Below are 27,467 nucleotides of genomic sequence, written 5' to 3' on the forward strand. Positions count from 1 at the left end.
AAGAAGCGTGCAATACCTAGTCATTACCATCTCTCCAACAGGCATATCAAATGGAGTGTGCTGAACTAGGTCATTACCTCTCTTTAAGTAGTAAGCCTTGTGGAGTGTGCAACACCCTTAGTCGATATGGCCACTACGGGCAAAATGCTCACATTTTTTTTTAGTGTCTCAATGTGTATATCTCATAGTTTTTTAGCATCAGATGGACTGACCCAACTCTCGTGTAAGCCTATCTCAGGTGGGACATTCATTGGCCCAAGTATAAAGCTCCTCAACCCTTTTCTTCAAGGCATTAGATCCTCTAATTGATCTTATCATATCCTTTTTGTTGTTCATTGATCATAACTTCGCTTTGATACCAACTGTCATGAGTATCTTCAAATCAAGTTAGTCTTAAAAATCACCCGATAATATGTTATTCCAGATAATCTTGATAGTCAGGGTTACATCAGCCAATAATGAAACGCTCAGGCAACCCATATTTATAAGCCTCACAACAGTTAAAGGAGAAAATAGTTGAATATGAAAACTCATGAACATGCTACTTCTTTTATTATAGGGGCAAAATAATAATTGTACATTTGCAATATTACAATCATATCTACAATTCTTACATCACTTGTAGATATGGGAGATGATCTACTAGGAGAAGACACACAATACAATAACTTATTAAGCCTACAATGGCCAACTGAACATAATTTTCACTGATGGTCAACTAATTACTATCCCGTAAAGAGTTTTAAAAATAAAATTACTTATAATAGGAGTAAATATCTCATATGATATATCCAAAATAAGTAAACAAGAAGGACTTATAAACAACCGACTCAACCCTTAATTTACTATTAATTTATACTAATATTTTTAATATTAATTTTGAAAAATTTTAATATTCAAAAATTATAATTTCGATTCCTACAAACTCTAGATTTCTGATACATCCAGATACATCCAACTACTAAAGCACTCCGTCAACAATTGACATAAAGACAAAATAAACATACAACAAGAACCAAATGCTAAACTTAGAAACAAAATCAAAACAAAAAAGAAGAAAAATTAACATGCAACACAAAAAACATAGCTTTCAAAGTAAAACTGACCATCTACACAGCCGTGAAGAGAGAGTTCGGTCGAAGCGCAGATTAAAGTACAACTTCAATGACCACCATGCAAAGACATTTCCAAAACTGAATTTATTATTATTAAATTTCAATTTCAATTTCAATTATCTAAAATTTCTTCCCGTACAATTTCACTGACCACCGTGCCCGGCATTTCCAAAACTGAATTTTTTATTATTAAATTTCAATTTCAATTATCCAAAATTCCTTTGTTTTATATATAAATAAATAAAAATATGAGTAATTAAATATAAACAAATATTCACTTGAGTTCCTAACCCCCGATTCGCGGATTTCTCTGCCTGTTCTCTCTCCTGACATGGATTGATCTTTGAATAAAACCTTTACTTCTCTCTCAAAACTAACAAACCTCCTTACCGTCTCTTTCTCGCTCTAGGGTTTCGAAGAGGAGTTTAACTGGCGACAACGTAGACCACCCGTGCCATAATTTTCCGGTGCAGGCGTTTTCAAGTTTTACTCGGTGCAACGGAAGAAGGTATTTCGTTGTCTATTGATCGCGCGCGTCTCAGTTTCTCTGCGACACAAAGAATCAGCTTCTCTATTAGTTTGCAGGCATGGTGTTTCCTCGTTTCGGTTAGAATTTTTCTTTGATTGCATGGTATATGCGAGCTTTCAACTCTTCTCTGTCCGCCTTCTATGATGCCCTTTTTTTCTTTTTTGCTGTTTGGAGCTCCAGGAGCATGCCATTCGGTGTTTAAATTCAGTTTTAGGGTTCGAGCCAGTGATATCCTCTGTTACATGTTGCCGGGAAAAATGTGTCCGAGAAAATTTGACCACTCGAGTGTTTTTGATTTTTCAAATTTCACATGTTGGGATTTGGAATAGTAAAATAATTAGTGAAATGAAGCATGTTGGTGTCTGATTCTTGGTGAGACTTGAGAGAATTACGTCTAACTTGATGGATGAGCTCTTTATCCATGTCTTGTTTTTCTCCCTCATGCCCCAGTTCCTCTGCATTTAGAGATGGATAGTTTTATTGAAGTGGGCGATATATGGGTTTTCAATGTTGTTAGAAACTGTAATGCCAATATGTCACTCAGTTCTTTTTATTTATTCTCACATCTTGAGTTCAATGGATTGGTGCATACTAATGGATTAAATTATAATCCTGCTTATTTCTTTAATGAGTTCAGGTAACAAGTTACATAGTTTGTGCTGTTGCAATACTGCTAGAAGAAAGAGCCTTACAAAACGTTAGAGATTTTCATGTTGGTAAATGCTGTGTGGTGGATGTTGAATGGTTGTTACCATGGACTTAAATGTTTCACCTGTACCTGAAGATGATGAAGAGAATTTTGAAGAGCACATAGAAGAATTCAGTGCTCCAGAAGAACGTTTTGAAACTGGTGTTGAAACTGCACGCCGGGTATTTCTAAATTTTGCTTTTTGATGCCCTGAGCAATTTGCAGTAGAAGAATGTGCTTTGTTGGCCTGAATTGTATCATTATGTTCTAAATCTCAAGAGTCACAAAGATTGTAGATGAGCTTGTGGACTTTGTTGCAATTGGAATGAGCAGTGATGAACCAAAGTTTACGGGCATCAAAATATATACTTAACAATTAAATAGGTCAACCTTTTATAATTTTTATTAAAAATCTAGGGGACTAAAAGTGATAATTTATTAAAAATAAACTCATACTCAACCAATTTACATGTGAAAATTAAAATTTCAGGAGGCAGAAGCCCCTACCGTCCCCCTTTAGACCCATTAATGGGAATGACTATATTGGTAGTTTGATACCTGAGCTTCATCATTTAAGATTCAAAGGAATTTAGCCAGTCTCCTCCCCTTCTCCCAATCTTTTTGTTCCCCCTTCTCCTCAGTGAGTTGTACTTTTAATTGGAATTAGATTTATGCCTTAGGTTCTTTAATTTTCCCTGAAAAGTGTTTTCTTAGCCCAAAAAAAAAAAGGAAGAAGTGAGAATGATATTCAATTGTTTGGAATCAGCTAGAATCTTGTATTACTTTTTGGGATTTGGAGAACATGGGAATTTTTTTTTTCTTACACTGAAGAAAACCATGGAAAAATTGGATGCATGAGGGCTTCATATACATATATGTATTTATGTATATATGTATATGCAAGTCACACAAAAGTGGGGGTTAAATTGTGGTTGCAACAACTATTGGTGGTAATGATAATGATTGGCAATAGTAGATGAACTAATTTGCCTATTTATGATTGGAAAAAGAATGAAATATATGTATTTTGAATATGGGATTTCATTTTCCTTTTCACTCGGCAAATATTTGCCATCAACAAGTTTTTATGTGTTCAAATGCTAGAAATAAAGATTTTTTTTTGAGCTACATAATACTTGAACCGATTTATTATATTCTTTAAAATGCTCGAAAATGGGTATCTATCTTTTGATTTGCATGATACATTTCCCGATAAAAAGTACGAACAGAGCCGGAGGATCACTTTTCTATTTTCTCTATGTGAACCTTCAAAAGTTCCAGCTGATTGGATTAACATCTCCATAAGCAATCAATTTTATCAATTAACTCTTTCTGTAAAAGAGATAATTGAGCCTCTAAAATAGTGAAAATGTACCTTCATTATGGCTCTATGTGTGCTTAATTTGGCAGATTAAGTGAAAAAATATCTCAAGTGATTAAAGTTTTGCAAAGACTTCCTGGTGATCAGATAGGAAATGAAAACAAAATATTTAGGAGGCATTTGGTGTACTCAATCAAATTGAGAGAGCGTTTGTCTTAACTTATAAGCCTGTCAAATCAGCTTATAAACTCTAAAAATAAGTTGACATGTTTGTTATTACATTTTCTAGACTTATAAGTTTAACATTAAAGCTAAAAAAGGAAATTCGGGGGACACAAGTTTTTCATTTTGGTGCGTATAAACACTAAATTATAAGCTGGTTTGTTCCTTAATTTTAAAACTTCACCATATATCTTATTTAATATCCTTTTAAGTAATTTTAATAATAAATGCGCTTATAAGGTACTTGTTGCCAATCATATCCATTGCTTATCAATCACTTATTAGCATTTTAACCAAACACTTAATTGCTTAAAATTTTAAATGCTTATAAGCTTCAAATAGTTGATAGTGTTATGTATTTATGAGCTAATTTTTATAAGTTAAGCTAAAAACCCTCTAAGCCATGTATGTGGTTGTTATGGATAATGTATAGACCAAATCCATTCTTTAGCAAAGTTCATTTCTTTTATAAAAAAAGTCTATCAACTAAGATTATATTTTATCAACAATATATAAATTGCATTTGTCTCGTTTTTTTTTTTTCATCTTTATTATCTTATCTTTGTAGTTTGTTATTAGATTTTTAGTGTCTTATCTTAATAGTTTGTTACTCAATTGTAGCTTGTATTAGATTTCTATTTATTTTAGAAGTACTAAGATTGTGATAACCTCTACTAATTCAATAAAACAAGTATATTAATTATAAACAAATTTGAGACTTAAGACTCTCTCATTAATGAGTCTGAGATGCCAAGAGCTCCCTCTGATGACCTCCTTCCCATCAATCATCTTGTGATGCGATTCGTGACTCGGAACCATAACAACTTGGTATCAGAGCCTGTCATCATGGCCGATTCAACAATTCTAGACTAGAAGCTGAATGCTTTCATGCAATGATTTGATGCACGTTTGAATGACTTAGTTTAGCAAATTTATGAACTAGTTCGAACTTTCAATAGGGGGTGAACCAAAACTAAGATAGATTGAGTAACGACCAACAAAATTTTGGTCAACAAGATTTTGGTCAACAAGCGAATGAGAGGATAGAAGGATCTGTGGTGATACAAAAAATCCAAACTCGACTTTTCCTCATGTGATGACACATATGATCCATTATTATCCTACTTTCCAAGATCTACAAAAGTGGAGGTATTAGATTATGTTTTAAAAGAACGTGATTTAGTTTTAAGCGAGATCAGGATACACTTACAGAAATTGCAGACATGCATGCAAAAGTAATATGAAAAAGGGCATAGAGTTGTTTTTTATCTAGACACTCGAGTTTGGAAAGTATTAGTTAATTGTTTACAAGGTTGTCTTGGATCTGAAGCTACATAGGGAAATGATGTGATGGATAATGGATAAACCAAATCCATTCTTCATTTGAGTTCAATTGTTTTTTAAGAAGTCTATCAACTAAGATTATATTTTATCAACAATAAATAGATTGCATTTATCTAGTAGTTTCTTTTTATTTTTATTATCTTATCTTAGTAGTTTGTTTTTAGATTTTTAGTAGTTTGTTGTCCAATTGTAGCTTGTATTAGACTTTTACTTTTCTTAGAAGTACTAAGATTATGAGAACCTCCATAAGGGGTTTCTAATTATTCAATAAAACAAGTAGATTAATTATGAACAAATTCTACGTGATGTGATTCGTAACCGGGGACCATAATAGTGGCTTCCAAAATTTCGAGGAGTTTGCACTGCTATGTTAAAGACGATAAAGAAAGCCACATATATTCTTTGGATGCCCTATGATAAGAAAGCCACACATATTCTTTGGATGCCTTTGCATGAATATCTGATTACATGCTGTACATAAAACTCACTTTGGAGATGTTGCTTTCTGGCTCTAGTAGCTGCTGCAGCTGCTTAATTCTTTTGTACCCTAGCATGTGTCGGCATGCCATGTGTGTTCTGTGTGATAAACAAGATATTGTTGGTATGCATCTATTTATGCTAATGCATGGCTGTTGATCTTGTTTTCATTTAGGAGCGTGAAGAAAGACGCAAGCGTTTGAGGACTGAACGTTCAGATGACAGACCTGTTCCTGTGTCTCGGCAGCCAGTACATGAACAATGCTATCCGGCCAAACACTATAAAACTTATGATAAATCTAAGCTCCCTCCTGGTAAGTTTATTGTCTAATTGCTCACCACTAATAGTTTGCTGAAGCTGTAGAAATATTATGGTCACATTGTATAATGTTTGCTTACTCTCATTCTATGGAATTAAGTGTATAACAGGCATTTGATGCTGGCCTTTTGTTCTCACTAGATTTCTTATATCAAAGCATTATTAGATTTTTCTGTTGAAATTTTTGCATCTTGGTAGATCTTAATTTGATGGAAAGATACAAAGTTTGTTTTCATCTTATTTTTCTTTTTCAAAATTGAATTTATCTTTTTCTTTTGGTTACATTGAAGAGCCTTGTTTTTGAAAATGATGGTGGTTGGCTAGGAATCTGAATATGAGAAATTTGAAGTGGTATCTTAAATTTTTATGACCTCTATGGAATCATATAATTTTGCTGGGCCAATCGTATGGATGGCAGCTGTGAGAAGCATAATGCATCAATCTTTCATCAGTTGTAAATCTAAAATGTTTTGCTGGATGACCAAATAAAGGGACTGATTGGCTAGCACCTTTTCATTGATCACTGTTAGTTGTTACAGACTTCAGAGCTTCTTCAAGTAGGAATGCTCTAGGTGAATGCATTGATGCAAATTGAATGCTATCGCCTGGGTCAGTTAAAAATTTCTCTTATGCAGTGGAGGATTTCTTTTTTTTTTTTTTTGCCATTTTCTCAATAATGAATCTTTTTATGGTGTGTTATAAAACATAGTCTTGTGCAATAATTCTATAATGCCTAGAATTTGATTGCTTAGTCCAGGTTGATGAAATCTTTTCATCTGTTTTTTCCATCACCTGAGGAGTTTTTATTTCATTATCCCAAATATTATATCTATATTTTCAATCAAGTTGTTCTAAAAAATCGTAGGGTGGTTGGATTGCCCTGCATCTGGTCAGGAAATCTTTGGTATTGTTCCGTCCAAAGTTCCACTTGGTGAAGCCTATAATGACTGTATTCCTCCTGGAAGAAGATACTCTTTTAAACAAGTGATTCATCAGCAAAGAGTATTAGGAAGGAAAGTAAGTAGTATGAAAGTTATCTTTATTACCTTTTCTCTATTTCCTAATGTATGCACAAACTACAATGAGGAGAACTAGCAATGTTTTTCTGTTGAACAGAGAATACTATTTGGATGAAGTTTAAGTCTAATTCACTGATTTTTCAGCTTGGTTTGGTGATTGATTTGACAAATACTACCCGTTACTATTCAACAATAGATTTGAAAAAAGAGGGTATTAAATATGTTAAGGTGAGTTGCAATGTTACATTTGTTTTTATGGCTGACTTTTTGGATTGTAATGCACTTTATTCCCCTGATTGAAATTAAATTCCTAATTGTTTTTTTTGCCTAGATTCAATGTAAGGGGCGTGATTCAGTACCTGAGAATGCATCTGTAAATAATTTTGTTTATGAGGTATGCTGCTTTTAGGCCTCTTTATTTCTCTGTGATTGTTCACTAGTGGATTTCTTAAAAATGTTTAGTCTAGCTTCCTTCCTACCATTTATTGGCATGGTGCACAGACCATTATTTAGAATGATTATGATATGGCTTCATCTACCACATGATGAGTTGAACCACAATTATTTTCATTATTTCTTGGCTTTTTGATTATATAGGAACGAAAGATGCTTGTGTATTTGTGATCATGATGTGTGTTAACTTTTTTTTTTTAGGTTACACAATTTCTTGCTCGTCAAAAATCTAAGAAGCATATTCTCGTGCATTGTACACATGGGCACAATCGCACAGGATATATGATTGTCCATTATATAATGCGCACAATGCCGAAGTCTGTCACACAGGTCTGTTTTTAATAGATATGTGTGTTACCAAGTAGGTGTTACTTCTCAGGCTATTTACTTTGAAACCTCTTCTTGCTTGCTGGTTTGCAGGCAATAAAATTATTTTCTGATGCACGGCCTCCAGGAATCTATAAACCAGACTATATTAAGACCTTATATGAATTTTATCATGAAACAAAGCCAGAAATGGTTGTTTGTCCGCCAACCCCTGAGTGGAAGAGATCTTCTGATTTAGATCTTAATGGTGAAGCAGTGCCAGATGATGATGATGATGGAGGTTCAGCTGCTCCTTTGCATGTATGTGTAGTCTCTCTAGCAAAATAAACTTCTGGCTATTGATATTCTTCATTTTGGCTGTTACATGGATGTTAAAGATTAGTTCGCGTGCTTTCTTGCAACTCATGTTCTATAAGAGAATTGATTATTTTAGAGGAAATATTCACTTTAAGGAAATTTGCTGAGAGATATAACCTTAAACTAAGTGGAAAGGACGAAATGGATATGATTAGAGGAACCTATTTTGGATTTGAGGCTTAATTGTGTTGAATTAGAGGAAAGTTTCCTTTTTAGAAAACAGTGAATGTTAATTTCTGCAATTGTCAGGTTGTTGACCTCTCATCTGCATAATGATCCCATCTGAAAGTTTTATCTGAATGCATTTTTTTTCTTTTTTTCTTGGGTTTGTGATATAAACTATTTCTTTTTCTTGGGTTTGTGCTCTGAATGCATTGGCGAAAGACACCGAATTAGACAAATATTTTTTGTCCATTGTGATAGAATAACCTGGTTGGTGGTTAGGCTGCTTGTGGTTTTTACTTCTCAATCATGACATTTAGAAGGAAATGGTATGCCTGCGGCTTTTTCATGGATGTTGGGAATTGGGATGGATTAAGTAGCAAACATCGAAATGAAACAAGAAAAAGAAGAAGAATTTGCAAAAAATGCTACAGCTAAATGATTGAAAATACAATTTGCTGGTAAAGTCTGTAGGTGGTTGTACATAGAAGCTGGTTTGAGTTTTTGTATGAGTGAAAAATGGGCTAATGTGCTGGACCGTCTAGTTAGAATGCGAGGGGGTAAAAACACAGAGTGGACGGAGTTCTTGTCAGGATTTGGAAATTGGACAAGTGATTTGCTTTTACTGAGTTTGTGAAGAAAAAACCTTACTCAACTAAAATCTGGTTGAGAGGCTGAGTTTAGTAATGTTCTCTAGATGTAGTGGATGTTGATACCCAAATATTTGAACTTTGAAGTTGACTTGTGTGTTTGATGGTGTTCTGTAGATGCAGATGTACTGATGTAGACATTGGGAATGTCATTTTGACGCCAACCTTTGGTCAATATCTGTCACTGGGTCTGGAATAATTTTTCTTTTTTTTTTCTTTTTAATTTAATTTAATTTAACTTTATTCATATTGGAATTTTACTAGTGTTACACAATTAGAAAACGTGTTCAGAGGTTTTTAAAATTGTATTACACCTGATTTCTTATTTATCTCAATAAATTTTATTCTATATATAAAAAAGAGAAAGGAATGGAGAGGATTGTATAACCAAAAAATTACTCTTGAGGGTGAAGATCCAATCCTGAAGTTACATAGGAAGTTGTTCTCTTCCTTTTATTTTTTTGTGTGAATGGGAGAAAATACTATACAAGTAGTTGGGTTCGTACATTGGAGGTAATAAGTGCTTTGTAGGTGGTGAGAAGTAGAGGTGGCCTAGCTTGATGCAATTCTTTGATTCTAGTAGAGTGGAATTAGTAATCAATGGGAACTCCATTTGGATATTTTAGGTTTATATCTCATTGGTTCGGTTGGCAAGATGTAACCCCATTATGTAGCTCATTTATTATTCCAATTTGCCTAAAAATAATAATAATATCTTGTTGTGCTTCGTATTGTTTCAGGACAATCATGAGGTGGATGCCATAATGACAAATGATGATGTTCTGGGAGATGAAATTCCTGTTGATCAGTTGGATGCTTTGCGACTGTTTTGCTACCAAACACTTAAGCTAAATATTCCTGTAAGGATGCCCATCTTTTACACTTGGATATTTGCTTGCATTCCTTGAATTATGGGCCATCTTAGATTTGAAGCAACTATTATGCTTAATTGGGGATTTAGCTACTCTAGTTCTTTCTGTAGCTGTAGCCCTAAAGTGAGTGGAACAGAGGAAATGGATAGTTTGAGTTTCGATGTACTGCCAGTTGCATGTGTATGCATGTGTATATATGCATATATATAATCTTACTATTCTTGCATATATATAATCTTACTATTCTAGTGGTATTTCATATCCTCATCGGAAAGACTTCTCTAACATCTTCTATTTCCTCTTGTTCTTTTTCGTAAATGGCTTATTAGGTGTTCTTATGAAGTTGTGCTTTTATTCATTGCTTTCCATAAACAAGTTTTGAATTGTATTATACAATGTCTGCTTGAGGCATAGATACGAGACATTGGGAGCACCTAACTCTTATACTTGTTTTGGACTCCATTTCTATCTTTATGGTCACAGGCATTTGATGATTTGTTACTTTGAATTTCAGGTAAGAGGAAATCCACAATTCCCGGGGTCACATCCAGTTTCTCTCAACAGGTTCAGTCTGCATTCTTTTATGATAGTTTGTACACTCCCCTTTCCCCTCTCTCTCTCTTCTCCCTACACTATAACTCTTGAGCAAGGCCATATGACTCTTTAATGATAATTTTAGTGTGTTCTCGACATGCTGTGTATTAGAACAAAGTTGTGGTTCTTTTCTTTGTTGAGGCAGGCCTGATATTTTTGGGATAGAATGGCCTTTCCTTTTTATTTGAATGTGGAGACATGCCCACCTTGGCACGCTTTTCTTCAAGTCTCCAATTTAATGTTAAATGAGTGAGGGGTTTCAGCACATTGCAGCATGGCCTTATCAAGGTTTTCCCCATCATGGACTGATTTGAGTAAAGAAGCTAGTCTCACTACAACAAAGCGGTGCAAAATAGGTAGCGGTTTCGTCATCATGATGGATGAGCGAGGGTAAAAAAAGTGAGTCTAAAAGAGTAAGATCCACCTTGGTAGTTGGAACATAGAATCATTGATTTGAAAGTCAATGGAGCTTATGGATACTATGAGAGGAGGGTTGACATAACATGTCTTCAAGAAACTAAGTAAACAAGAGAAAGAGGTGGGGTTGAGAAGAGTAGAAATGGGTAGGAATCATAATAGAAGTAAATATTTAAAGTTAAACTAGTGAAGATGAAGAAGATTGATGATAAGGTTATCCCTTTGAAATTAGTGTTGGGAAAAGATATTATCATCATCAGTATGTATGCATCTCAAGTAGGTTTGAATAAGGAAGCTAAAAGCAAACTTTGCAAAGATATGGATGTATTAGTTCAAGGGATTCTCATATGGCCATGATAACAAGGTTTCATTTATGAGAGCAGAGTGGAATGAGGAGGGATAGACTATATAGAATTTGCTTTGCCTTGTTGTGACTTGATTTTAACGAATATACTTTTCAAAAACAAGGATTTACACTTGATTTACCTTTGAGAGTGAAGATAAACATAGCCAAATAGTCTTTTTTCCTCCCTTACTAGAGTAGAGGACAAAGCTACATAGGATTTTCAAAGTGATCCTTGGTGAGGCTCTAACTACTAATAAGACTGGTGGTTTAGATGTGAAGATAAAGAGAATGGAGAATGAAAAGGGATTTATGCAACCTACAATTTGATGGTGAAAGCTAAAAGACACGAACCAAACAAGGGGTGTGGATTTTAGAGTTTTAGATGTTAACATTGACGCTGCATGAAGGGTAATAGGAAGTGCATCAAGTGGCAGTTGATATACTAGACATATCCAATGTTAGAGGACCATGCTCATAAGTCTTGGCAGCGGAATGAAGAGGTTCAAAAAGCTCTAAAGATGGAAAAAAAGAATGACATATAAAGTTACCAATGGCAAAAAAAGGAGATGGCCTTTGAGAAATGTAAGTTGGCAAGGAGAAACTTAGGAAGAGGAAGCTCATGGTAAATCTCTAGCCATCATATCAAAAGTTTGGGACATGAGGGGGGAGAGAAGGAGATGTGCAAGCTAATACCATTGAAGGAAAAGAGGTGGTAGAGATCTAACTCGGGTTTAATGCATTAAAGATGATAATCAACCTGTTTTATCAGGAGATGGTGAGATCAAAGCGAGTCATAGGATGAGTTTACAAACCATAATGTTCTTTTGATGGAGGAGAATTATGATACTTGTAGAATTAGGTATGCTAAAGTTAAAGGTGCCATGAACAATATTGGTAAAGGGAGCTTGAGGCCCATATGGTATCTCTATAGATATGTGAAAGTGTCTTGGGGAGGTTGGAGTAGCTTGGCAAACCAGACTATTAAATGGCATACGAAGGTTTGGAAAGATGTCAAATGAGTGAAGGGATAAGCACTTTCCTAGACATTTATACAAACTATCATGCTCTAAATTGTGGAGTCACATGATGAAGCTATTGGAAAGGGTGATTGAACATAGAATTAGGAAACCAGTTTGCCTTTATGCTTAGTAGATTTACAATAGAATGTCTTTCTGTCCAGAAGATCAATGAAAATATAGGGATGGGAATGGATGATATAATAGAAAGGGAAGTTTTTTGGTGGGTGTTGGAGAAGAAAGGAGTCCATCTCATATGCGTAGATGTATTCAGGAGATGTATGAGGGGACAATCATGTATAAAAATTGTGGGAGAGAGTACATACAAGTTCCTTGTAAACTTTTCATCGAGGATGGACTTTGATCCGTGCCTATCACCTGTTTAATTCATTTATGGATGAGCTAACCAATTATATTCAAGAAACTATCACGTGGTTCATATTATTTGCTGATGATGTTTTCATAGTGGATGAAACTAGTAAAGGAGTTGACCAAAAGTTGTTATTGTGGATTAATATTGAGAGTAAGGGATTTAGGCCAAGTAGAAGATCAAATATGTGCATGGCTAGTTTAGCTCTTGTAAAAGAAACAGAGTGAAGGTTTAGGTAGATGGAATTTGGTATGAAAATGTAACCAATTCAAGTATTTATGTTCTGTCATCTTAAAAAATGGAGATGGTGAGAATGTAACTTGTAGGATCAAAACAGATAGGTGAAATGGAAGTTTGCAATCATTGTGCTGTGTGCCTATAAGGTCCTTGGCAAAGTGAAAGGTAAGTTCTATAGAATTGTGTGCAAGCCAATTTTGTTGTATGAAAGAGAATGTTTGGCATTCAAGATATAACATAGCCACAAGATGAGTGTGGTGGAAATATGGAATTTGAGATGGATGTTTGATAAGATGATAGTGGATAAGCTTAGGAATTATCACATTTGCCAAAAGGTGCATTAGCAATTTATCACAATAGCTAAAATAAAAGATGGCTGATTAAGATGGACTTATCATGTCCAACGGATAGTATCAAATGCCCCAATGTCATGGTGTAATAAGTTAGTGGTGGAAGAAGTAACGAGTGAAAGTGGGAGACCTAATATGATTTAAAGGGAAGTAGTATCAAGAGACTTGTAGTTTCTGAAATTGATGTAGAATTGGTTTCAGGCACGGCTAAATGGTGAAAAATGATCCACATAACCAATCATATCTAGTTTGAGATTAAGTAGTAGTTCTGTTAGTTGTTATTGTTGTACTATTATGAAACAAGCTTCTTTCTTTTTGTTTTCTCTGTGATCTCAGACAAGGTGAGTGGCTTGAAAATCTGTAGTTATTATAGTTTTTCATTATCATTAAGAAGCACGCCTTTTTTTTATTATCATAAAAATAAAAATAGATAAATAATAACCCATCAGGAAAAGGGAGGAACTTCAGGTATTTGTACAGATAACCAAATCTCCTAGAACTCTTGAAGCTTGAAAACAACCTATGCTACTTACATATGACAAAACTTGTGTGAGAAAAGGCTGGTGAAGGTACATAAAAAGGGTAGAATGAAGTGTTATCCCCCTGCATATGGGTTGGCTGCAGATGAAAGATGATATTGTGTTACATCTGTTACTATAATTTTTCCAATGAAAATGATGTGATATTGTTTCAGATTTTGCTTTAAATTTATCTGAGATGAGGCACATGGGAGCAAGTGGTCAAATTAAAATTGTGATATATGGTAAAACCACAATGGACTAAAGAGGGTTAACCCTATACAACGGTGTGACAGCATGGAATGAATGTCACCAAAATGATGGTTCTTTTATTGACCTAATTCAAGTGATGCTTTCTGTGTCGATAGGGTTTTATGTGTTGGCAAGTGCATATTCACATTCTATAGCCAGAGGATGGGATCCATGGATTCTGTCTTCTTGCTTTTATCTTTCTTTACTTCATCTTCATCATCATCTTCTTCTTCTTCTTCTTTTTTTGATTTTTATTTTTTTTTGTTTTATGTTGTTTTGTTCTTGTGGTCTGGGTTTGGGCTGCGTATCTAAATGAGGTAATTGTATATTGTGCTTATGAGGAAGATTGTGGCTGATATACCGCAAGTTTGAATTTATAGGAGAGCCGATGCAAAGATGATGCATCTTATTCCTCTTTTGCCTTGTTACTAAAAAAGTTCATCGATTTTGTTAATTAGTGATGTGCTTTTTTACTTATTCCTATTTACACTAGAGCAGTCATGGAGCTAAATATGGCCAATTTTTATTTAATTTTTCCTTGGTCTCATTTTACGGAAGTTCTAATTTTTGGAACTGCCCCTTTTTTTGGGGTTCAGGGACAATCTACAGCTTTTAAGGCAGCGATATTATTATGCAACATGGAAGGCTGATGGAACAAGGTATATGATGCTAATTATGATGGATGGCTGTTATTTGATCGATAGGAGTTTTAATTTTCGAAGGGTCCAGATGAGGTTTCCTTGCAAAGGCACTAATGAAGTATGTATCCAAGCATTGTTTTTTAATACAGTCAATTCCAATATTGAAATCTCGTTGGTACAGCTTTTCGTTGATGCTTTCTAACATGATTCCTCTTTCTTTTTTTATTGGTAAGGTTTTAGCTGATAAGACACACCATTATACCTTACTTGATGGGGAGATGATTATTGATACTATGCCGGAATCACAGAAGCAGGAGAGAAGATACCTTATCTATGACGTGATGGCCATTAACCACATGTCCGTTGTAGAGGTTAGTTTTACAGTGAAATTTGTAAGACATAATAGGATGCTTCCGTACCAACGATGCTTTTGTTTTTTAATATGAGCACTAAAATTTTCCACCTAAAAGCATGTTGTTATGCCTTAATGTATATTGCTCAAGCGCACATTTATTTGTTTATTTTCAGTTGTAGGTCGATCACTACCCTTAGGTTTTGCTGAAAACACATGCAGATGCAAAACATATCTATACTATCTTATTTTAAGACAATGTACAGATGTATGAATATGTCATTTTCCTAAGAAGTGTAGGATGCATCCTTTTTTTTTTGGTAGGCTATTATGAATGAACGAGTGCAAGATCAAATCCTAATTTTAAATTACCAAAGCATACATTAAAATCCTAGAATCAAGAAATATATATCTCACATTTGACTATATATATATAGAAATCAAATAAAGTATAGATAATGTATAAACTTTTGGACGATGAGAATCAAGAACCTTAAGAACCTCAAGCATCCTATCAACACACACATATACAAATGATTATTTGCTGTTACGATCAATCACAGTAATTAAAATTAAATATATGATTTTTCATAAATCTCATTTTACTATAGAAAATTTACTATTTAGTTTTTATGTTATGGAGAAACTTAACTCAGTTTTGAAAAATACATAAAAACATCCCCAAGATTTTAAAAAATCTACTAATTAACCATTCTATTAGTTTTAGCCATTAAGTGCTTTATTATTTAGTCCTTTTAGTTTGAAAAAACTCATTAGTTGGTCAATCAATTTTGTAAAAGGTCTATTAGTTAGTTTCTCTCTATCAAGGCATTTTAGACTTTTTTACGATACTTAATGGTTAAAATAATGGCTAAAACTAACGGACAGACTAATTGCTAGATTTTTTAAAACGTCATGGTCGTTTTAATATATTTTGTAAAACTGAGGGATTAACTGATGAGTTTTTCAATACTGGAGGGACTAAATAATAATCTTCTATTTACTATAGTTCACAATGCCAACTTGAGAGTTATGTAGTTAATATTCAAGTAGTTATTTTGGAATGTGGTTTTAAAAACAAATTATGGCATTAATATCTAGTTTCATAATTCCATACCAGCATTTATTGTTCTGCAGAATACACAGTTACGAAACTAATAGCAAGGTATACTAATCAAGTCAAAAGCACATTTAGAAATCGGAAGCATCCTTGAAAACAATGAAGAGCAGAAACTTCTAAAATGCACCATAGATTTTTTACATTAATCTTCTTTTTGTTTTTTCCTTTTTTTTTTTTATCAATTAATAATTAACCATAATAGCCATGTTGTCTACTGCTTTTTAAGATTCCTATAAAGTGCTATATTTCCACCAAGTGAACTGTTATGAAGCATTACATAAAATTTTGCTATAGGTAAGGTTTCAAAATCAAACCCATACAAATGGAAACTCATTGAAAGGCACCACTATATTAGGACCACATGGTAATAGATAGTTAACAACCTGAGACAGATGTATGCATTACAAATTAAAAGAATGCAGCATTCAGATTTAAGAGAATGCAATAAAACAATGTATGACAGTAAATCATAATGAATATATATGTAATGAATTTGAAGAAAATAAGCTTTTGCTTAAATACCTGGTGAGATGGTTTTAGCATGATTTACCGATTCCTACATTGCAGCCATAATATCCATTACAATATTTCATATTTAACTTTATACTATGAAAACAAAGAAGCTATTCATCAAACATCTTCCGGGCATTCTAGACTGTAGCTCTCAATCTCCATTAAAGTATCTCATGCCCAATTTTGTACCATGAAACCAAAAGAACATTTCATCAAACATGTTACAGGTATGAAATTGAAGCAATAGATCAAACGCGTTATGCAATGAGTCTCTGAAAATATTTGCAATATCAATGGAATTTAATTTTCAACATAACAATATGGAATATGAAATTGTCATGGGTTGAAAGATGAAGTAGCCATAATAATTGAAAGTTGAGAACTTGTTGCGGAATTAAAACACTTTGAGGGTAGATAAAAAGAAGAAAGCATAGTAACAGAAAGGAGAGATTTGGAATTTAAAATTGAAGAATTTTGGAGTATTCTTGAATTTCTCTCTTGATCTTTACGAGGATTTACATGTCTATTTATGCTATACTTATGGTAGTTTTGCTGTCTCAACACAAAGTTATCTTGTTTCTCTCAGGAAACCTCAACTCCATTAATAACTTTTGCAATCACAAAAGTTCACACATGCTTTGGAGCATTGCTCTGTATTCTGTTTCAGCACTTGATTGAGCAACAACCTTGTTTTTTACTTTTCCAAGTGACAAGGTTCCCTCCCACAATTGTGCAGTAGCCGGAGGTTGATCTCTTGTCGTCGGAAGATCCTGCTTAATCTGCATGTGTAAAAGTTTCAACTCGGAGGTGATCATGTTTGGAGTAAAAAAGCTCTTTCCCTGGCACAAACTTTAGGTATCTCAAGCTACGAAAGACATGCATATGAGTCTCGTCATGCATGAATTGGCTGACTAAGCTAACAATATAGGCTATGTCCAGCAACCTTCCTACCAATCTCTAGTATCTTCCAATATTTACCTATTCACTAGTTTTTGCTTGCATCTTGTGATTACTTTTAATAGAAGATTTTGCTGGATTACACCCAATATACCAATTTCCTCAAAAAGATCCAAAACATACTTTCTATGGGAGATAAAGATTCATTTTTCTGATCTGGCCATCTCAATACCTATATTGAAGTTTTCCTAAAACTTTGATTTCAAATTCTTGAGCCAACAATCTTTTTAGTTGAGTTATTTCCTCTTTGTCATCACTTGTTACCGCTGTATCATCAACCTACACAACATACACAATAAGAAGGGTCATCTTACCTTTGTAACCTTTAATAAACAAGGAGGATCAACATTGCTTTGTTGGTAGCTAAAAGACAACTTGGCTTTGCTAAATCTTTCAAACCATGCTTTGGGAGATTTTTTTAGCCCATACAAGACATTTTTTAATCTGCACATTTTTCCTTGTGTCTTCTCATCTCAAACTCAGGAGAGATCTCTATGAACACTTCTTCTTCTAAGTCTCCATAGAGAAATGCGTTCTTCACATCAATTTTCCTCTGATTAGACGTCTCCTCCTGTGTACTAAAACTCTCCATCTGAACTAGATCATTCAGAATCACTGAATTAGGGGATGAACTCTTCTTTCTCATTGTTCTCCCCCTGAAGAGGTGAGTGGGTGGTAAGTCACAAAAGGAATTTGACTTTTATTATGATTCAAAGGATATAAATTTTTAGTGTACTTAGCATAATCACAAGTATTACAAAATAACAAATCAAACGGAGTTTTAGCAAATGCAAACAGACTGGGATAAAGTTTTTCTATGACAAAAAAGGATGGATGCCCTAATCCTATGATACTGTATTATTTATTCTCTCCAAAATAGGCTTGAGATACTGTGGAACTTGGATCACTTTCTCAAGAATTTTGGGAAAATTTTGAGTATTTTTGTATTTCACTCTTAATCTTTACAATTGGTCTACATGACTATTTATACACAGAGAATCATATCTAAACAGGAAGTAAATAATCAAATAATAATTACAGAGATAATTAAGGATCCTAATTAGAACAAATCAAATCTCTAGAATCAGTTAGGATTAGTTAAATAAGTCAACACTCCCCCTCAACTTGGTGCAAAGATGTCACACATGCCCAACTTGCAAATCAGATTATGGTAGATCTTGTTGTTAAGCCCTTTAGTAAACACATCCGCAAGTTGCCCCGTAGAAGTCACATGAACTAGGCTCAAGACACCGTCTGTTAATTTTTCTTTAATGAAGTGCCGATCAATTTCAATGTGCTTGGTTCGGTCATGTTGGACTGGATTTTGTGCTATACTTATAGCAGTTTTATTGTCACAATACAAAGTTATCTTGTCTCTCTCGGACAATCTCAACTCTTCCAATAACTTCTGTAACCATAAGAGTTCACATACTCCTTGGGCCATTGCTCTGTATTCTGCTTCCGCACTTGACCGAGCAACAACACTTTGTTTTTTGCTCCTCCAGGTGACAAGGTTCCCCCCCACAACTGTGCAGTAGCCAGAGGTGGATCTCCTGTCATCGAGAGATCCTGCCCAATCTGCATCTGTAAAAGTTTCAATTCGGAGACGACCATGTTTGGAGTAAAGAAGCCCTTTCCCTGGTGCAGACTTTAGGTATCTCAAAATGCGAAGTACAGCTTGCATATGAGTCTCGTGAGGGTCATGCATGAATTGGCTGACTAAGCTAACAGCATAGGCTATATCCGGTCGAGTGTGTGAGAGATAAATAAACCTTCCTACCAATCTCTGATATCTTCCAATATCCACGGACTCACCAGTTCCTGCTTTCAGCTTGTGATTACTTTCAATGGGAGATTCTGCTGGTTTACACCCCATCATACCAGTTTCTTCCAAAAGATCCAGAATGTACTTTCTTTGGGAGATGAAAATTCCTTTTTCTGATCTAGCCACCTCGATACCTAGAAAATATTGCAGTTTTCCCAGATCTTTGATTTCAAATTCCTGGGCCAACAACCTCTTTAGTTGAGCCATTTCCTCTTTGTCATCACCTGTCACCACTATATCATCAACATACACAATAAGAAGGGTGATCTTACCCTTATGATGTTTGATAAACAGAGTGTGATCAACATTGCTTTGTTGGTAACCAAAGGACATCATGGCTCTGCTAAACCTGTCAAACCAAGCTCTGGGAGATTGTTTTAGCCCATACAAAGCCTTTTTTAACCTGCACACCTTTCCTTGTGTCTTCTCATCAGCGAACCCAGGAGGAATTTCCATGAACACTTCTTCCTCTAAATCTCCATGGAGGAAAGCATTCTTCACATCAAACTGTTGCAAGTCCCAGTCCAAGTTGGCTGCGCAAGATAACAAAACTCTGATTGAGTTCATTTTTGCAACTGGGGCAAATGTCTCTTGGTAATCCACTCCATAGGTTTGGGTGAATCCTTTAGCAACCAATCTGGCCTTAAACCGTTCAATTGTGCCATCAGCTTTGTGTTTCACTGTGAACACCCATTTACAGCCAACGAGTTTCTTCTCAGGTGGGAGAGTGACAAGCTCCCAAGTCTCATTTTTAGCCAATGTTTTCATCTCTTCAATCATTGCTTTCTTCCATTTAGGATCTGCAAGAGTTTTCTTCCAATCCTGTGGAATAGACACAGAGGAAATAGACAATACAAAGGCTCTATAGGAAGGAGATAAAGATTCATAAGAAACAAAGTTAGAAATAGGGTGTTTAGTGCAAGATCTGACCCCTTTTCTTTGTGCAATAGGTTTATCTAAGTCATTGAAACATTTAAGAGTTGTGGGTAACTCACCAGAAGAAAGAGTTGTGGGTAACTCATCAGAAGAAGATTCATGACTGGGTAACTCACCAGGAGAAGATTCTTGACTCTGAGTAGACTGCATAATGGCTTTTTTTGCCTTGTCTCTCCTTGAATACCTTCTCAAATCTGGCTTGTCCAAACAACCAGTTCTCTCTTCCTGATTGGACATCTCCCCCTGTCTACTAGAACTCAAACTTTCTAGTTGAACCATATCATTCAGAATCACAGAATTCGGGATTACCTCTTCTTGCTCATTATTCTCCCCCTGAAGAGGTGAGTGGGTGGTGCTGAAGTAGGGTTCAGTTTCTCGGAAGGTAACATCCATACTAACGAAGTATTTCCTAGAGGGAGGATGATAACACTTGTATCCTTTTTGTGTTGGAGAATACCCAACAAACACACATTTAAGGGCCTTGGGATGCAGTTTTCCTGCCGTCCTAGTATGGACAAAGCAAACACACCCAAATACTTTTGGTGGAACAACATATGAATTCTTCCCTTGTAGAACCGCCAAAGGACTCATAAAGTCAAGGGTCTTGAGAGGCATTCTATTGATAAGATAAGCAGATGCAAGAATTGCATCTCCCCAATATGCTTTGGGTAGATTCATGGTGAACATAAGAGATCGAGCTACCTCCAATAGATGCCTATTTTTCCTCTCAGCAATGCCATTTTGAGCACTAGTATAAGGACAACTAGTCTGGTGTATTATCCCATTACTCTCCAAATAAGCAGAAAAGCTACTATCCATGTATTCTCTTCCATTGTCAGTTCTCAAAATTTTCACCTTAGTATCAAATTGAGTACAAACCATCTTATGAAAGGATCGAAAACAAGAAAAGACATCACTTTTAGCTTTAATCAAATAGACCCAAGTCATTCGAGTACAACAATCAATAAATGTGACAAACCATCGATTACCAGACAAGGAGACAGTTTGAGTAGGCCCCCAAACATCAGAATGAATAGTCGCAAAGGGAATTTGACTTTTATTATGACTCAAAGGATAGGATGTTCTAGTGTGTTTAGCATACTCACAAGCATCACAAAATAGAGAATCAAACTGAGTTCTAGCAAACAAATTAGGATAAAGTTTTTCTAAGGCAAAGAATGATGGATGTCCTAACCGTCTGTGCCACTGTATTATTTCTTGATTGACATCCTTATTTTCTCCAAAACAGGCTTGAGATATCGAAGAACCTGGATCACCCTCCAACATATATAAGCCATCATGCAGTCTACCATTGCCAATCCTCTTTCCTGTGTGAAGATCCTGAATAACACAATGATCAGGAAAGAATTCAATTTTACAATTAAGGGCATTGGTGATAGCACTAACAGATAAAAGGTTGACAGGAAAGTGGGGAACATGGAGGACAGATGATAATTTAATATTGGATGTGCAAATAACAGAACCTGTTCCGGATATGGGAGTAAGGGAGCCATCAGCAATTTTGACACTATCTTTGGTTAGGGAGGGAAAATAATTGAGAAAACCTTTAGAAGAACCTGTCATGTGTCTATTCGCACCAGAATCGATAATCCATGGAATATTATGAAGAGATGAAGCATTACTTGACTTTACAAAGTCAGATGTGGCACTAAAGAATGAGGAATCAGAGTTAGGAATCGAGACTCTTTTACCTTCTGCTATTGACACCCTTTTACCTTCTGTCATTGACACCCTTTTACCTTCTGTCATGGTAAAGGTTTATAAACTGTGACAGAATAGGAAGTATCCAAGGTTGTACACACAAGAGAGCCCAATCGATTCACCAAAAAGACCGGGTAGCAGCACGGGAAGGTCGGAAAGATGATCGGAATCGTCGCTGGAGTGATCGGAGCAGCAAAGCAGTGACAGATGATGGGTCACGCACCGGGAAGCGATGGGTCACGCGTCGGGAAGGGGTGGCGTGTGAGCCTCACGCGCAGGCTTTTCCGGCGTCGGAGTTGGTCGATCGGCTGGCAGCAGTCCGGCGGTTCTCCTGGTGCCGGCGGTGAGTGACAAGAGGCTCCTAGATGGGTTAGTACCAAAATTGGTAGATCTAGGGTTTTGAAACCCTAAAAATGAAAAATTGAATTTGGACCCAAAAAATCAGGAAAAGGCTCTGATACCATGAAGAATTTTGGGAAAATTTTGAGTGTTTTTGTATTTCACTCTTAATCTTTACAATTGGTCTACATGACTATTTATACACAGAGAATCATATCTAAACAGGAAGTAAATAATCAAATAATAATTACATAGATAATTAAGGATCCTAATTAGATCAAATCAAATCTCTAGAATCAGCTAGGATTAGTTAAATAAGTCAACACTTTCCAACATATATAAGCCATCATATAGTCTACCATTATCAATTCTCTTCCCTGTGTGAAGGTTTTGAATAACACAATGATCATGAAAGAATCCAATTTTACAATTAAGATCATTGGTGATAGCACTGATAGATAAAATGTTGACAGAAAAATAGAAAACATGAATGACAGATGATAATTTAATATTGGGTGTACAAATAACAGAACTTGTTCTGGATGTAAGAGTAAAAGAGCCATTAACAATTCTGACATTGCTTTTGGTTAGAAAATAATTGAGAAAGCCTTTAGAAGATCTTGTCATGTGTTTATTCGCTCCAAAATTAATAATCCATGGGATAGTATCAAGAGAAGAAGTATTATTTGACTTCACAAAGTTAGATGTGGCACCAGAGGAGGACAAAATGTCAATATGAGACAGGAGGCTCTTGAAATTCTGAATTTCATTAGAGGAAAGGAACTCAATAATAGTTGTCTCCTTAAAGGGCACCTCCACAATTTCTGATAAACTAACTTGAGCTCTAGAGGTACCTCGTTTCCCCCCACGGCCTCTAGTGGGATGATCGTGTAACTTTCAGCAAGTCTCGTATGTCTCGATTTCTTATAATAGTCACAATGCAAGTGATCTTTCTCACAATTAGGAGGTTGTGAGGTGCTCAATTTAGTAGCCAACCCAGCCTTTTCAACTGATGCAGTATAGAGCATAGCATGTCAGTGACTTTCTTCCTGTTGAACATGAGCATGTGCCTCTTTTAGTGAAGGAAAAAGGTGTTTATGCAAAAATTAGACCCGAATTGGATCATATTCATTATTCAAGCCTTCAAGAAAATTATAAATCCACTCATTTTCAATCATTTTCCTGAATTTGATTGCATTCCCAATACAATCTGCCTTGCCTAGAAGTGCTAATAGTAGTCAAGCTCCTATCATAAGCCACAAATCTCAGAATAAAATTGGGAGACAGTCATTTCTCCCTTCTTAGTGCCACAGATCTTATTCCGAATCTGGACATCATTTCTAATATTGGAATAAGTTAAGGACAATGCTTTTCATATCTTTACAGCAATATCAAGTAACAAATAGAACTTAGAGATATGAGGTTGCAGAGTTAAGCAACCATGTCATAACAAGACAATTATCTGAGTCTCATTGAGGGAACTCTGGATTGCTCTCATCTAATTGCTTTTTATTACCTGTGATATAACCTTGCAGTCCTCTAGCCTTGATAAACAACATACAAGACTTTGACCAAGTAAGATAATTGTTTCCATCAAGTTTTACAGGACTGATTTCCAAGGAAGGGCTATTAGAATTAAGAATCGAGACTCTTTTACCTTCTGCCATGATGAAAAGAATGAATGTGAAAGAATAGGAGTTTATCCAAGCTTGTGCACACAAGAGAGGCTAACCAAATCACCAAAGGACCATGTAGTGTTAAGAGGTGGCCCAAAACAGGTTGGAAACGGCATTAGAGTGGACTGGGCTGAGAGGCGCGTGAGCCTCACGGGTGTGGGATTCCGGCGTCGGAGCGGGATGCCTGGCGACTCTATTGGTGGCAGCGGTGACATGGAAAGGGGCCCTAAGTAGGGCAATACCAAAACAGTAGATTTAGGGTTTGAATTCCCTAAAAGGAAAAAATTAAATTAAAATTCTAAAATCAGGAAAAAACTATGATATCATGAAGAATTTTGAAAAATTTTAAGAGTGTTTTTGTATTTCTCTTTTGATCTTTTCAAGGATTTACATGCCTGTTTATAATGATTACAATTAAAAAGGAAGCAAATAATCAAATAATTACAAAGATAATTAAGGATCCTAATTTGTGCCTAGAATCAATAATTAATCAAATTATATCATTAGAAATCAACAAATGAGTCAACAAAAATATCTTTCAAGAAGTTGAAATTAATTGAACCTAGTATCACCTTATTATATTCTAAACCACTATAAAATAACAAATTTCAGCATAGCAAGTATATTTCACTGTGTATAAAATAGAAGCACTGTGAATACATGCTTTCTTCCACATGTATGGTGAGTCCCCATCATCCTAAGTTCTATAATCCTAGTTTTGCATTAGGAAATGAGATGGTAGAGGAGTTATAAAAACTATGAGGAGAAGATGAGAAGGAAAGCGTAGTAATGGAAAGCTCATTATTAGAGATAAAACATTGATAAAAGTGGGGATAAATCATAATGGAGATAGGGATGATAAATGAAGGTAAATAGGGGACCATATGGCAGTATAATGGAGCACCACATGGCAGCATTTTGTAAGCCTATTTTAGAGCTTAGCTTTATAATATTTATATAAATTTGGTTGTACAAGAAATAAATCTTCTCTTATGGCTGCCATGGTAAATTTGGTTGTACAAGAAATTTGGTTATACAAATAATATTTATATAGATTTTGTGGGACTTGTTTTACTGACATGGTAAATGTGGAAATAAAAACAAGTCCCACAAAATTTTATGGAAATCATTTGTTTGAAATGTTATGCAAAATACCAGTATTTGATGCCGTGAAGTTCCTGTGGGTAATTTCATTTTTAAACATTAGTTTTTTATTAGGATCATCCAATTGATGAAATTGTGTCTATTTTTGGATTTATGAAGGGCATGTCGTCTTTGGTTATCAAAAGTCATACCGCAACTCATTTTTTACTTTACAAGACCTAACTGATTTGTCTTCATGATTCAAAATTTGCTACAGAGGCCATTTTATGAACGATGGAAGATGCTTGAAAAAGAAGTGATTGAACCTCGGAATTATGAAAGGCACCATATTTATCAGAGCAGGAATCCTTATTATAGATATGACTTGGAACCCTTCAGGGTAAGGAAATGAGGATTGTTGACTCTACAGTACATCTGTGATCTGTCCCTTTGTCCTGGTCCTCTTATTCAATTTATTAATGATCTGTTCAAAGTGCTTACCAGGTCAGAAGAAAGGATTTCTGGTTGCTTTCTACTGTTACCAAGCTTTTAAAGGAATTTATTCCAAAGCTTTCACATGATGCAGATGGTCTTATTTTCCAGGTGATTAGGATCAAAGAAATAGCATTTTAAAATGGTCCAACTTATGAATTCTTTGCACTAACATTCATGGTTGATTTCCCCCTAAGAAACTCGTGTGCTGTATTGTGTTGTCCTTGGTCTAGTATTTCCCTCCCAATCTGCTTCCTCTCTACAATCATTCTATAGTTTTATGTGTTGTATTTTATAATTCATACAATGGGCAAAAAGATACTGCATAGGGTGAAAAGACCTTGTGTCTTGCATTGTCCATCCTGCATAGGGTGAAAAACCTTGATTTTCCATCTTTGGTTTTAAGCTATCAAGAAGTGCTTTCTCATTTTTTTGTTGCCAGGGCTGGGATGATCCCTATGTTCCGCGCACTCATGAAGGGCTTCTGAAGTGGAAGTATCCAGAATTGAATTCAGTTGACTTTCTATTTGAGGTGATTCTGTCAACTATACAAGAGACTTAAAACTGTATCCTTGGGTGCCTATCCCTTGCTATTCCATGCCTTTTTGGCCTCAAATTCTTATTGAGTCACCCTGATAATGTAGTTAAATTTATTGATAGGTGGATGCTGATGATCGCCAGTTACTTTACCTAAATGAACGGGGGAAAAAGAAGCTGATGGAAGGGAATACAGTTGTATTCAAAGGTTGATTTTAATTTCTATTTTATCTTGCGTCTCTACTGCTGAGTGTTGTAATATTTCACTGTCTGGTTATATGGTCTGTGGCTATTGTGAAGTGTTTTTCAGTTGTGTTTCTAAAACTATATGTAGTTGTGGTCTGGTTTCTTATTTTGCTTCTTAAACTTTTAGATGGTTCAGATCCCTCTTCATTCTCGGGGAAAATCATCGAGTGTTCTTGGGATTCAGATGAACAGGTATGGGTTTGCATGCGAGTCCGGACAGATAAATCTACGCCAAATGAGTTTAATACCTACAGGAAGGTTAGTCTCATCACATTTGCTTTTTTGTTAATAAATGCCTTCATTAGCAAAGGGATGACAGCATGATTTAAGCAGAATCATTGCATTTATTATATATATAAATGTAAAGAAGCACATCCTCAGTGCATGGGGGAAAGGTTCCTGTTGCATCAAATAAGTTGCTTGCCGATTCATAACAGGTGATGCGAAGCATCAAGGACAATATAACAGAGGACATATTGTTGAATGAGATTAACGAGATCATTCGCCTGCCCATGTATGCTGATAGGATAAGAAATGATAGTAAAGCTCACCAGCATACAGCTTCAGCACGCCGCAGGTGATGGGCATGTGGTCAGAATGGTTTTTGACAAAGACCATTATGAGTTTTAAGTAAAGGGAGCCAGTGGTGGACTTACTGATGCCCATGCGTAGTGATGTGGTGGTTTAGTTTGGTGAGCATATCATCTGTAGGGTCACACAGAGATGTTGTGTAATTAGCAATAACCTTGTTATAACCTCATAGCTTGCACTTTGCTGGTGAGTTTCTATGGTCCGGTGGGTACGCTCGGGATAGTTTTCCACATCAGACCCGAAATTGTCTTAAATGATAGTTGTCTAGATCAAAGAGAATTAGGATTAGGTCACCATGTATATTATTGTTATTTCCCCTCCTTTTTTTATGTAGTGATTGATAAGTTATTTTAAAAAGTTGGCCATTTTTTATAATTAGAACCTTTTGTTACCCTTTTTACGTTCTCTCTCTCAATGTGAATATCCTTTTGGAAATTGCCATTCCCTGGCTCTATGCTTTATTATTGTTGTTATTACTGCTA

General features: G+C 35.4%; 1 protein-coding gene across 5 annotated transcripts; it reads left to right on the forward strand.

Annotated features, from left to right (window-relative positions):
* Positions 1-1,378: 1,378 nt before the first annotated feature.
* On the forward strand, positions 1,379-27,467 carry LOC110620874 (mRNA-capping enzyme). Of its 5 annotated transcripts, none has more exons than XM_021764810.2 (18): positions 1,379-1,700; positions 2,282-2,514; positions 5,872-6,010; positions 6,881-7,032; positions 7,179-7,262; positions 7,366-7,428; positions 7,689-7,817; positions 7,908-8,114; positions 9,724-9,843; positions 10,370-10,419; positions 14,552-14,714; positions 14,830-14,967; positions 25,397-25,519; positions 25,624-25,722; positions 26,054-26,143; positions 26,272-26,356; positions 26,522-26,652; positions 26,832-27,467. In XM_021764810.2, exons 2-18 carry the CDS (start codon positions 2,386-2,388, stop codon positions 26,973-26,975), a joined length of 2,046 nt encoding a protein of 681 aa, XP_021620502.1. In that variant the 5' UTR covers positions 1,379-1,700; positions 2,282-2,385; the 3' UTR covers positions 26,976-27,467. The 5 variants fall into 5 exon arrangements, with proteins under 5 accessions (XP_021620502.1, XP_021620503.1, XP_021620504.1 ...); XM_021764811.2 differs by having other exon boundaries at positions 1,388-1,746; XM_021764812.2 differs by having other exon boundaries at positions 1,388-1,721.

This window comes from Manihot esculenta, chromosome 8 (assembly GCF_001659605.2).
Source record: "Manihot esculenta cultivar AM560-2 chromosome 8, M.esculenta_v8, whole genome shotgun sequence".
NCBI lineage: Eukaryota > Viridiplantae > Streptophyta > Magnoliopsida > Malpighiales > Euphorbiaceae > Manihot > Manihot esculenta.